The 12,976-nt window shown below is 60.5% G+C and overlaps 2 protein-coding genes across 2 annotated transcripts; both read right to left on the reverse strand.

Annotated features, from left to right (window-relative positions):
- Window positions 1–1,275: 1,275 nt before the first annotated feature.
- Window positions 1,276–4,494, reverse strand: LMJF_17_0160 (conserved hypothetical protein; the record flags this gene model as incomplete). Its single annotated transcript, XM_001682224.1, has 1 exon — window positions 1,276–4,494. The coding sequence occupies one exon, from the start codon at window positions 4,492–4,494 to the stop codon at window positions 1,276–1,278; it is 3,219 nt and encodes a 1,072-aa protein (XP_001682276.1).
- Window positions 4,495–8,666: 4,172 nt separating this feature from the next.
- Window positions 8,667–10,652, reverse strand: LMJF_17_0170 (conserved hypothetical protein; the record flags this gene model as incomplete). Its single annotated transcript, XM_001682225.1, has 1 exon — window positions 8,667–10,652. One exon carries the CDS (start codon window positions 10,650–10,652, stop codon window positions 8,667–8,669), a length of 1,986 nt encoding a protein of 661 aa, XP_001682277.1.
- Between the last annotated feature and the right edge of the window lie 2,324 nt (window positions 10,653–12,976).

Raw genomic sequence — 12,976 nt, forward strand, 5'->3', positions numbered from 1 at the left:
GTATAGGAGGCGACGGCTGGATGTAGAAGATGGGGCATGTACGGGTTGTTCGAGGGAGCAGGCAGACAGGCAGGGAGTAGGGAGAACAAGAAGCATGCTAGCCCATTCATGGACGCATCTGTGATGAACCGTGTCTGAGCCCGTGCCCGACGATAATACGATGTTCTCGATGAGTTTCTTCGCGCAGAAAAAGGGGACGGAACGATACACAGCAGCAGCTGTATCACTCTCCCTCTCCTCCCCCAACCCGCCTCTGTGTGCGCGTCCTGTCGGACAGCACAGCAGCATTCGGTTTTCATCACCGCTCCGCGTGAGCCTCTTTCTTGCCGCCGCAGTCTTTCCTCTTTTGCGTGGTGTCGTGGGAGCAGCACAGACGGCGCAGGAGAGACGAGAAAAGGGAGGGCAGGTGGAAGAAGGAGAGAGAGAGAGAAACCGGCCTGATGAGGAGAGACAAGAAGGGAGAGAACATGTACATAGTGAATGAGCACACAGACACACACACACACACACACACACACACACCTCTATGGCTGTGCGCTGGTGCAATAATAGGAGCAGCGTGTATGCTGGGTCGTCTGGGCCTAAACGCCCCTCCCTTGTCTCCCTGCTCATCCTCCCCCCCCCTCCCCCCTCCCGTCCTTATCGATCATCGTCCCTCCCTCTCACGTAGCACAAGTAGTGCGAGTGGCTACTGTACATAAATGGAAGCGCTCAAACAAACAAAAAGCACACACACACACATACAAATACACACATGTGTGCGTATGTGTGTGTGTGTGAGGACAGGCGAGCACGCAAGGGAGGCATGTGGGGAGGGCAAGGACATCGACGAAAACCCCGACATAAAAATAAGAGAAACAGCTAGCGAGAGAGGAAACCACATACAAGCATTGCCCACTCTCCCCCTCTCGTTGTGCGTGCGCGTGTGCGTGCTTCAGCCACCGGCACCCTCCGCCCAACTGCCATCCTGACCCCCTCCTCCTCCTCCATTTCGCTTCCATGACCGCTTCGCCAACACGCTTGTGATGCCTAAGTGCAAGGAGTGCATTGCACATGTAACAGCTGCTGCGAGAAACAAGCAGCAGCCACATCCGCCGTTGCACAACACCACGCAATCACAGCCACCACCCGCAGTGGCAGACAAGCTCTGCACCTCGTGTACGAAGCCCAGATTCAAACGACGTGCCGTGGTCACATGGAGCAGTACGCGGCGGGCGAAACACCGGCAGCGCTGAAGGTGTCGGACGACATTGCCACTGCTGCAGCCTCGTCAGCCTACTCCTTCTGTGTGGCGGAGGAAAAAGAGGCGGCAGGACGCAGAACTGGCCCGACCCCACCCCAGACCTCGTAGGCGCCATTACCTCCGACGCCGTTGATGGCGACACCACTGAGCACACCCGCATCGCCGCCACCGCCACCACTCCCTGCGCTTCCAGCAGTGGCAGGACGCCGCAGCCGTCGCCGCATCGTCCCCAGCGTCAGCGCCTTTGAGTTCGCTGCAGGTTCCTGCAATGCATTCGCCGCAGCAGTGGTGTCGTCCTCGGCCGGCACACGAGCGCGATACCACGACTCAAAGTTCCGCAGTAGCGCCTCGCGACGTCGTGTTAGCTGGCCCTCGTAGTAGCGACACTCGTCTGCCAGGGCTGTGTCGCTGTGACCGTTATCACCCGTCACTTCCGCCAAGAGACGCAGTCTTAGGCTGGCCAGTGCCTCCTCGTCGTGTCGCACTTGCCGCACCTGCTGCACACCCTCCGCTGTCTGGGTTGTGTAGATGTGGAACGCGGAAGACTCGCCCGGACTCGCCTGCAGCGCTGAATCAGCTGCCGAGTGTGATCGCCACACCTGCATCGTGGAGTTCACCTCGGTCGAGGAAAACGGTCCGAGCGAGTCGGTGGGCGCCCGGCCCCACGGCGTCGACGGCTTCCGGGCGGCGGAGGCTTGTCGCGACGCACTTGCCGTGCTCTTCGATGCCGAGAAAGGGCGGATCAGCGACACAGGTGCACTCGAGACTACCCGCGCACATTGGAGGGACGACGACGGCGCGAGCGGCTTAAAAGACGCCGCTTCGTTGCAGGTGGGGACAAAGGTCACCTCGTTTTCTGGAGATTTAATCCCCTCATTCGCCGACCACGCCGCCGCAGCAGCGGCAAGCGGCGCGTTGGCTGCGGCGGCAGCGGTGTTGGGCCCCGTTGATGGAAAGACACTCAGCCCCGGCAACGGCGAAAGCGGGGCTGTGTCCTTGGTCTCACCTCGGGATAACCCCGCAGCCGATGGAGCGCTGCCGTATCCCTTTCCTGCCTTGACACCAGCAGTAGCCGGCACAGTCGGGCTCGGTTCATGCAGTAGCGTCGTACGCGAAGGGTTACATCTGGGCAGCTGCATTATCGACGTTGACAAAGTCGAGTCCGTCGAAAGGCGACGCTTGCCCTCCGAGACGGGGGTGTCTCTCGCTAAACTCGCCGTGCCCCGTATCGAGCATATCCGGCGTCGGCCGGCCCCTCCGCCGCAGACGGATCGCCCGGAATAGCGCTCAGAAACGGAGCTGCGCGCGCTGCTCGCTGCCAAGGCTGTGAATGCAGCCGCTGTAGTAGCCTCTGCCGTACGCAGGTCTGTGAGCGCGGCGCGAAGCTGGATGTCCCTCTCTGCCACACACTGTCGCAGCAGCTCGAAGCACGTGTTCATCTCCTGCACCGTGCTGACTGGGAGTACCGCGATCCGGCCGGCAACGAAGTTCATTACGCCTGTGGTCAGGGCATCCGAGACCGGCGTAGCAGATGATGAGGCGGCGCGGCCCAGCAGCGGATGGCAGCTGCTCGCCGCCCCGGCCGGTGTCTGCGACGGCGAGGTGCACCGGTCACTCGCCCGTCTAGTGCAGGATTTGGACGACCGCGCTGGTGCGTCTGTAGCCGAGGCATCGCCAAAGCACTTCTTCGCACCTTTCGCGTTACTGGCCGCCGGTGCATCGACAGGTGCGGCGGCGGCGGCAAGGGCTGTTGCAGAGCTCGCCGCGCGCTGGTTCAACTCCATCTGCAGCCGCAGCTCCGCCTGCAGCGTCGCCACCTGCCGCTGCAGCTGGCGTGCCCGGACCACGGGGTCCTCGACGACCCGAGAGGTAGGATGCTCTGGCACGCACAAGAGCCGCCGCGCCAGCTGCAGTGTGGCCAGCGTTTCCTGTCTGTGCGCCTCCTCCGACCGGACGTGCGCGATGACAAGAGTGCGACAGCCGCCACCAAGGTGGCCTTTGAGCAGCATCGACAGCTTGCTCTGCTGGTATGGAGGCCGCGTAGGCGGCGCATCGTCCACCGCCGTCGACGAAGACGAGAGCCCCGTGATGACCTGCTGCAGTACTGCAAGTGAATGCCGGATCGCGGAATCCTCGGAGCGGCCGCCGTGCGATGTGACGACGCTTTCAGCAGCCGGCATCGAGGGCGATGTGGACGAGGGCGGCGGCTGTGGCCTTTGGCTGCGGTGCCGCGCCTGCTCCGCGGCTGCCAGGTCGACGAGGTGCAGCTTGGCCGTGCGCACGATATGGTGAGATGCGCTTGCCTCCTCGCCCTCTTCGCATGTGACGTCCACTATGACGACAACGTGGCCAGGCGACCTAGGCGACGCTGCTGAAGACGGCGCACAACGACTTTGGTGTATCAACGCGATGGCGTCGGCGGCGCTGCAACACGTGACTGTCGATACGTTGCGCACTACCACCCTGCCTCGTGAATCCATGGTGATGTTGGGCCTCGCAGAGAGCGATAACGACGAGGAAGCCGGTAGTGGGGGTGGCGCTGCCCGCGGCGATGCCGACGCCGACGCGCCGCTCGAGGGCGCGTCGTGTGCTGCCTCGGCGAGCAGGTCTACCACGTGCTCTCCACGGAGCGCCAGGCACGAGAGCTTGACCAGGAACCGCGTGCGACAGCCGCGCCGCGCCTCCTCCTCCTCTGCGCCACTCGAGGACAGGGACGCGAGGTCATGTGTGGAGGGCGCGGTCATCGTCACGCCCGAACGAAACGTGGGCGTTGAGGGCTCGGACTGTGCCCCCACCACGGCAAAGAGCGAGGCGAGGATGCGCTGGCACAGCCCGGGAACGGCCACGTCGCCAAACATAGTGGTGGTCTTGCCGGTGCCTTTCTCACCGCAACACAGAATCGTGGCACTCGTCCCCTTCAGCAGGGAGTCTTCCACGCAGGAACGGGCGGTGCTGTCAAGGAAAGCCTGCGCGGCGCCCCCTCGGATATCGCCCATGACGCCGTCAAGTGTGAAGCTTGACGATTGAGGCACATGCGCTGTGGTGGGCGACCGCCGTTTCGAAACGGCCTCTGTCATCGGCAGCACCTCCTCCGCGCTGCCGCAGTGCAACGTCGTGGTTCTACTGTCCACGGTGACCCACAGCGGTGCGTCGGGGGAGGCAGGTGGCCGCACGCGGCCGTAAACGTGGATTCGATCGGCCACCTGGTACGGCATCCTCCGTGGCGCTGTTGAGGGCAAGAGAGCCGCCATTCCGAGCACGCCGCAAGAAAAAACAAGTGAGAGAAGGATAAAGAGAGGATGACACGGGAGGGAGGGGGCCTATGAGCTTCGCGAAGGCTAGGGAGAAAGGGTTCGTACGTGTAAGAGAGAGTGTGCGGCGGTGGAAAGGGGATACAAGGAGTACAGTGATGGATAGTGCACGTCTGTGTGTGCTTGTGTGTGTGTGTGCCCGCCAATGGAAGATGGAGAGGTGATGCGTGGACATGGCCGGTGGGAGTGCGAGAGGTTGAGAGGAGAGAACCCCCGCAGGCAATGCCCGTGCCGCCGCATGAAGGATGGGAATAATGATACAACAAAAAGGTACGCAAAGAGAGGTTTGACGGTGAAGAGACCAGCGAGAGGGCAGCACCGAAAACGAAACGCCGTCAGCGCGGCGATGACCACCCGGGGAGGTTGCAGCGACTCTGATCACTCGCGCTTTCACGGAGCGGCTCCGGCTGCTGTCGATGAGCGAGGCATCGGAAGAACGGAAAAGAGGCGGAGGCACACCCACACCCACACACACACACGCACACACACACACACACACACACAGGGGGAGAGCGGAAACTGCACATACCTGTAAGACACAAAAGCAAGCAAAAGCATGGCGCGACGCGCAAGGGCCTGGCGTACGTGCTCATGTGCGTGTGTGTCTGTGTGTGTGTGTGTGTGTGTGTGTGTGTGTGTGTGTGTGTGTGTGTGCCCGCTTTACACGAGCCGTGTCTTCCTCCTCCACTCTCTGTCTCCCCCCCCTCCCCAATTCCACGCCCGCTCTTCCTTCCGTTCTTTTCGTTGCTATCCCTCACGAACACCCACACTCACACACGTTGTCCATGTCTGCACGCGCACAAACAATAAGGCACGCGCGGTGTTCTCTTCAGCCCCACGACCACCAAGCGTTCAAGTCTCTCTCTCTTGTCGTTTCCTAGAGGCACGCAGCCACGCATGCACACGCTCACGCACACACTCACCACGCGCCCCACCAGACACTGCACACAGAAAGAGGGAGCACCCAATAGGCAAAATAAAAGAAACCTAAGATCTGCAGCCTTCGGAAGTAACAGAATACACCGGTTATACATATGTGCACGCGTTGACAGGAATACAGGCACGCACGCTGCGCGCGTCGTACCGCTCACGAGCACACACACACACACACAGGGCTTCACCAATGAGTGACAGGCAGAAACGACAAGGAGAAAACAAAGAACAGACGCGAGCCCCTGCTGTGAAAACCGGACCACCAAGAAGGGTGGACAGAGGCGAGCGTCGCACATACGGCGGGAAAGGGAACCACCACAACACAGGCGCACTTCACCTTCGACAACTCCACTCCTCTGCCAGACAACGCGAGGTCCACCTCCGCCCTCGAGCCTCCCCGGTAATGCCACAGGCCCTCCCCCCCCCTGGCGCGTGGCGCGACGCAGCCCTAGACACACGCCGGTACAGCAATGCGCCGGCTCCGCCATCTGAGAGCACGGCCTCGGCATCGGACTCCACCCACACCCCACTCCGCAGGCCGCCTCACAGCCGCCCCCCCCCGTCATGCCGGCCACCGCCCCTGGCGCACCCCCCTCGCGGTGGCGCAGGCTCCCTCCACCAGCGCGCAGCGAGGGTCGGGTGACAGATGCCTTCGAGCCACGCTGGCACTCGGCTTGTCATGTCGGCAGCACAAGCGTGCTCGCGGTCGCAGGTCGCCCAGACGCCGCGCCATCCACGACCTGACCGCCGGCATCAGTCGCCGTGCATCGCTCGGACCCCCGCGCGTCGTCGGTGCCTGGCCCTGTGGCCACCAGAGGAGCGGCTCGGCGCTTGGCTGGGGATAGGGCAGGGGCGGGCCGCCTGGTTTTCTCCCACAAGGAGAGAAAGAGAGAGTGAGTGGAGTGCGCCGGACCCTGTGAGGCCGCGCACTGAGGCGGTGTGGCCCCCTCTCTCCTCTGCTCATCCCACCGTCTCCTCCTGTGATCCGGGAGCACAAGCAGCAGAAGCAGCAGCCAAAGACGCGAAGTGAATCCAATATTCCGAACATGCCAAGAAGTTTGGCCGTAAAGCGAACACACACACGCACGCACCGGATAAAGCAACAACAAAGAAAGTCGAACACAATCCCATCACCCCCGCTGCTGCGGAGCAGCAGCGGCAGCCCCCCTCCCTCCCTCGCTCTTTCTGACGAGGCACGTGGGTGTGCCCGTAGGCCCGTGCGGCAGGAGGAGCAGGGAGCCGGCGCAACGAAGAATCAAAAGGGGGAGGAGAAGAGACGCAGGGGTGGCCGAGAGGGTATGGCACCGCTGACGGTGAGCCGGCGTGAGGCGGGAGGCAAGACGCGACGGAGATACAGCAAAGGAGCATGAGGCAGAGCGAGAGAGAACGAAGCGGAGAGCAGCCAAAGAGCTAAATCTCTCTGCATACAGATATATAAGTATGTGTGTGTGTGTGTGTGTGTGTGTGTGTGCGCGCGTGAATGTCTCCTATCGTTCTCTGCATGCCGTAGCGGCGCGCACGACCACAGTCAATGCCATCCTCCGCGCATCCCTCCCCTCTCGTGCCATCCCCCACCACCGCTAACACCACCCATGATCCCCTTCCTTCCACGCTGTCACTCCCCTCGCCGCGTGCAAGGGAGTTCCAAAAACAAGAGGGGAAGAGAGCACGGGGCCGAAGAGGCGATGGCAGAGAAACGACGGGAGAAGACGTCGAGAGGCCGAAAAGGGACGAAGAGAGACACGCGCACAAGAGCCACAGATACACAGAAAAGAAGCGAGTTCGAGTGTGCTGTTCAAGTGAAAAGTGAAATGCATCTCTGCGCGAGATGTGCGGTGCATTATACGCTCTAGAGAGCGGTTGGTCATGATGGTGATGCACGTACATAGACTGCCATGTGACGTCATTCTCTCGCACCCCATCTGCCCGATTCTCGTCCTTGCCGCCAACGCGTTACCGGCGCACCGCGCGTCTCTCTCTCTCCACCTCTGCCATTCCACTTCACCGCTCTCACATCCGTTGGTGCTTGTGTGTCTGCGGCAATGAAGCTGGTGGCGTTCAAAGTAGCAGTGGTGGAGCTAGGGAGAACGCCGAGGTGCCCTCGATCACGAAGCACCTCCAAATAAACACACAGTGAGAGAGCGCCCGCGACACGCAAGCAGGCGTCAGTGAGAGGGGAATGGATAGAACGTGGAGACGAAGGTGTGCGCTTACGGCATCGGTGACGCACAGCGAAGACATTTGCGGAACGAAAGGGCACACACCACAACGTCAGGGGTAGACACAAGGAGGAACGAAAGCGAACAAAAGACAAAACATTTTTTGAATATCAGCGGCAGCAGGGAGTGGAATGAGGCACGACACAACGCCAAACACAAGAAGAAAGAAAGAAAACCCGAATGGCAGTCGGCAAGACCTGTGACAAGTCCGTGTTTTGCGGTGATCCGTGGTGCCCCTCTCCATCGAATAAGGATGAACACCCTCAGACGCTGAATACGGGAGAGGGTGTAAACATGACCGATACATACAGCGTCGCACACAGACACACATGCACACACACACACACACGCATACCTTCTCTTCCCCCTCGTTCATATACATACATGAAGCCGAACAGCAACGGCAACGCTAGAATCGCAGTGGTGGGAAGGAGGGAGGGAGGGACATCCTTCGGTGACTTCCGCACACAATCGCATGAATGCACTTGCGAAGGATGTCGGTTGTGGGTGCAGCTAAGAAATCACGCATTCCCACACGCAAAATATATATATATATCCTCTTGCACCTTCTCCGAGGAGGAATACGGAATAGCAGAGCACCGATGATACCGAGAAAGATGAGCAGCACCATCCAGCAAACACAAGAAGCCTATACCCATAATGAAGTGCAAGAGCAAGCCAGATGACGGCGAGAAGACAGTAGCGTCACAACGCAGTAGGAGGAGTAGTATACATCACAACAGACCAATCGATTACGTGCGCAAGCAGTGATTTGTTTGAAGAAAAAAAAAGAAAGCGCGCGCCCGCTCACCACACATCACACACCACCCCCTTCCGCACCCTCATGATTGCACACGCACGCATGCACAACCTCCGCGAGAAAAGCACCCGAAAAAACCGCGCAGCGTACTGCCGAGTCCTCTGCCCTCTCCGACTTCACTTTCCATTTGGTGTTCACGTTTACATCAGGCGAAGTATGTAAATGTTACCGAAGCTGTCGCCGAAGGCCATCTTCTCGTGGCTGCCGGCGGTAAGACAATACACGGGGGCTTTGCAGAAAGTGCTTGCCACCTCCCGTCCGGTATCGATGTCGATGACGTACACGAAGCGGTTGTTACAGGCGACCAGCACAAATCGCGTAAAGGAGCCAGGGGCGGCGCTGGACAACGTCCATCCTAGCTTCGGCGCGCGGTGGTTCAGCTGCAACGTGCCAGCGACGTCGACCGGCGAGAGAGATAGCTTGCAGCTGCCGTCCTCGGCAGACCACACCCGCAAGAGGGACTCATCATTGCTAATAATGTGACGCCCATCGGAGGTGTAGCTACAAGACAGGATTATGCCAACGTGCCCAAGCAGACGGAACCGCGTCTTGGCCGTCGTGGCCGACCACACCCGCAGCGACCTGTCCGCCGAGGCGCTACATACATAGTTGCCGTCTGGGCTGAACGCGATGGCAATGATGATGCCCTCGTGCTCCGTGTAGTTCATCCACTCTCTTCCCCGCTTCGTGTCCCAGAGACGGCATACGCGGTCTTGGCAGCCGCTCACGAGGTGCTTGCTATCTGGGCCAAAGCAGCAGCAGATCACCACCTTGGGATGCGCGAAGGTTAGGAGGATCTTCGTCGTCGTCACATCCCACAATATCATCATCTCATCCTTGCTGGCCGTGGCGAGGTACTTGCCATCCGGTGAGAAGGTCGCGCTGATGATGGTGTCATGATGGCCCGTGAAGATGCCCACCTCGCTGCCGACACCGAAGTTGTTCAATGTGATGGAGGCGTCCTCGTTGCTGCAGCTGGCAAAGTCCGTCTCGGCCGGCGAGAGGGCGATGCACTTGACGCGAGTCGCGTGCCCTAGGAGCACATTGACCTGAAAGCTGCGCAATGGCCGGTTTACCCTCGGTTCCTTTGAGCGGGACTGCGCCAGGAAGTGAGCCACCGTGTTCGGCGCCTTGACTGTCGTGTTCGTCACTGTTATGTGCTTCAAGCCGTGCTTGGGTGTCTCCAAAACCGCATCCCGCGCCAACGTCGCCGCGGCCTCGACAGTGGCCGGGCTCAGCGGCATGAAGTCTACCTCGTCCACGCACACGTCAAAGTCGTTGAAGGAGAAGAACTTCTTTAAAGTCCTGCTTGTACCACTGTCGCTGCTCGGCTCTATGTTGGCAGGCTGAGGCTTGCGACCAGCCAGGCGCCACTGCTTGGCGCGCGCCTCGTCCTTTGAGATGACAATGTCGTCGTAAACGAAGAGATCCTCTTCGATGCTCAGTGGGGCCTGCTGATACTTCGCCTCCAGGGCCTCAGCTTTTCGGAGGAAAGCGTTCATGGTGCTGCCACAGTTTGCAGAATGGCAGTCCTGCAGGCTGTGGGTCGGTGTGCTCTCGGTGCTGAGGGTGTCGGAAATGTCGGAGAGCAAAGACTCACGTGTGGCATGCATATCGGCGGAACCCATCGAGGGCAACTTCAGATGCTGCGGCTCTAGCCGCTGCCGCGCGAGCTGCATGTCGTGAGGAGCCGTCGACACGGACACAATGGAAGACGACCTCGCGGTCCCTGAAGGGTATCCGGCTCCCCTCGGGGGCCTCGTCGCTGCAGACGGCGAAGCACCGGCAGCGGAGCTTGTGGCGAGCTGCGGAAGCAGGCACAGTGGCGCATCTGCCAGACTAGACGCTGCATTGCTCGAGTGCACCGACGACATCGGGGCCAGCGGGTTGGCCGCGTCAGCCGCATTCGAGGTTAGAGCCGCTTTCACAGACTCGGAAGAACTGCAGTGCAGCCGCCACGTTTTTCCTCTCTTGAACTTTGGCATGCAATCTCCTTCACTGGGGATCGTCCTATCGGGCTTGTCCGTGCCGACAGCATTCTCTGGCTTGTCGCCATGGGCTGTTGCACTCGCCCTCGTCGATGGCCGACTCGAATCCTTGTTGCTGCAGGTGCCGCCCTCATGCATGATTCCTGACTCTTCGAGGAGGCCGTTATAAAGTTTCGCCTTGGGGGTGCCAACGATGGACGTCAGCGATGTGGGCCGATCCACGACGGAGCTGCTAAGCAAGCACCCCATCTGCCGCAACTAACTGTCGGAGTGATAAGGGTGGGGCGCGGAGAGGAGTAAGGCTATGACGAGTCGTGAACAAGGGAAGAAGGGTGGTAAGAACCAGGAGGGGAGGGGAGGACAGAGTGAAGCCGAGATGCCACTGTGTGCGCACGCCTGCGCGCGTGGATGGAGGGAAGGGGGGAAGGAAGGGGTCACAGATGCACCGAAATTGATGAAGGCAGGGAGAGGGAGGAAGCAGTGAAATGGAAAAGGACGGGAGAGCTTGCAGTGGTGGTGGGGTGGGGCGAGAGGAAAGGCAGACAGCACAAGCATACAATGCCAAGCCAGGCAGCGTTCCTCACCTGGCTTCGAGGCCGCGGTGTGTTTGCTTTGCTTGCTAGCCTGCACTCCTTCTCTCCCTCCCGATCCGTCTGTGTGAGCCTGCGCCTGCGCTTGTGTCTGTGTCTATGTCTGTGTATGTACGTGTGTGCGCGTGCGTGAAGCAGCGTATGCGTCGCACATGACAGCGCATACAACAGAGCCAAACCCACAATATATATACATATATGTGACTAATAAGAGCAAGCGTGTGACTATGTACTGCCTGTGTGCGGAGGTGTGCGTCCTCTCGGTGACGATGCGCGTGATGCACCGTCGTACACACCCAGAGAGAGACGGAGATGTGAATGCAGCTCAGCTATGCTGTTTTACTGCCTTCGATGAAGATGTTGAAGCGGGGCGATGAAGAGGGACGATGCGAGAGTCAAGGCGACGACAACAAGTACACAAAAACAGCAAGGGAAAGATCGTCCTGGAATGAGGGATGCAGAGCGGCTTGCGCTTCCTCCACACCAGCTCGAAGGGAGGCTCGAAGAGAGAGAGAGGGGGGAGGCGAGGGCGGCTCGCAATCTCCATGATACGGGTGTGGCAAGGAGGGTGGCAGCTCCTCGACCCCCCGCTTCCCTGACCGTGTGCTCGGCTTTGTGCGGGCGCGTGCGTCCCCGTGCAGTCGTTGCGCTGAATACAAGGGAGTGCCTCTGTTCCCTCGCCACCGGGAGAAGAAGAAAGCGGGAGGGAGACGGCGAAAGGGAAGAAGTTGCAACGCGGCCATGGGCGAGTCAGCACATCCGTCTCCATCGATCCGACCTCCGGCGGCTGCGTGTGCGTGTGTGTGCGTGTGTGTGCGGTCGGGCCGCCTACACCGAGGCCATGCCGGCAGGAGTCGAGCGCGTCTGTCATACAAGAGCACAGACACGCGCGTACGCCGGTGCGCACGCACAGGCGAGAGTGCGGCGCTACACGCCATTCCAGCGTACGGTGCCACCGACTGGGGACACGCAGGGGGCCCGGGGGGCGAGACCTACATTCTGGGCGTACGGACAGAAGACATAACGGGAGACAAGGGGCTGTGCGGTCACCGTCGCCCATCCGCGGCCAACACGGCAACAGGAAGGCGCACTCACAGGCAGAGCAAAGAGCGCGCCGCCACTGGGCAGCGGGGAGGGCGGGCCCCATCGTCCACCCGATCTCGTCGCACCGCCGTGTCGCGAGGAATGCGTGCGAACGTGAATGAATGGAGTACACAAAGGACGGAATAAGTATGGTGCCCGCAGGGACTCGCGCCCACTCGCTTGCCAGCGCAGAGCAGGACATCAGACGCGAGGGTGCCGAGAGTCAGCGAGCGAGAGTTGGTCGCCAGCGCTCCCTCTCCAAGGCGCGCCGTCAGCATCACCAGAAGAAGTGGAGAGGAGTGCGCTGGAGAGCGAAAGCGAGTTCTCAAGCACCTGAAGCCGCCGAGTGGTAATATCCCTCCCATGCGCACATCTGAGCCACAGCACACACACAAAATCTGTGGAGGAAAGTGTACCAAGTGCCAGCGTACCGCGTGTGTGCTACGCGCGTTACGCAGGAGCCGAAAGCAACAGAGATTGGGAGAGCGAAGCGGGAAGAGAGAAGGGGAGACAGTGGTGTGGTGAGACGGCATCAATGGTGAGTTCGGGCGCGAGGAGCGGCGCAGAGGCGTGAAAGCATGCGAGCGACGCGTGCAACGCTGGGGGGTGGCGGAGCAGACGGGAAAGCACAAAAAAAGGGAGGGAGGCAGGCCCGCGTGGAAGCAGGCGGTTGAACTCCGTGTCTCTGCAACTCATAAAGGGAAGAGGGATGCACCGCCGAAACGAAGAGGACAAGCGCGCCGGGACCGCGTTTGCGTACGCACCAAAGTACCCCCACCCACAGCAAAC

This window comes from Leishmania major, chromosome 17 (assembly GCF_000002725.2).
Source record: "Leishmania major strain Friedlin complete genome, chromosome 17".
Lineage (NCBI taxonomy): Eukaryota > Euglenozoa > Kinetoplastea > Trypanosomatida > Trypanosomatidae > Leishmania > Leishmania major.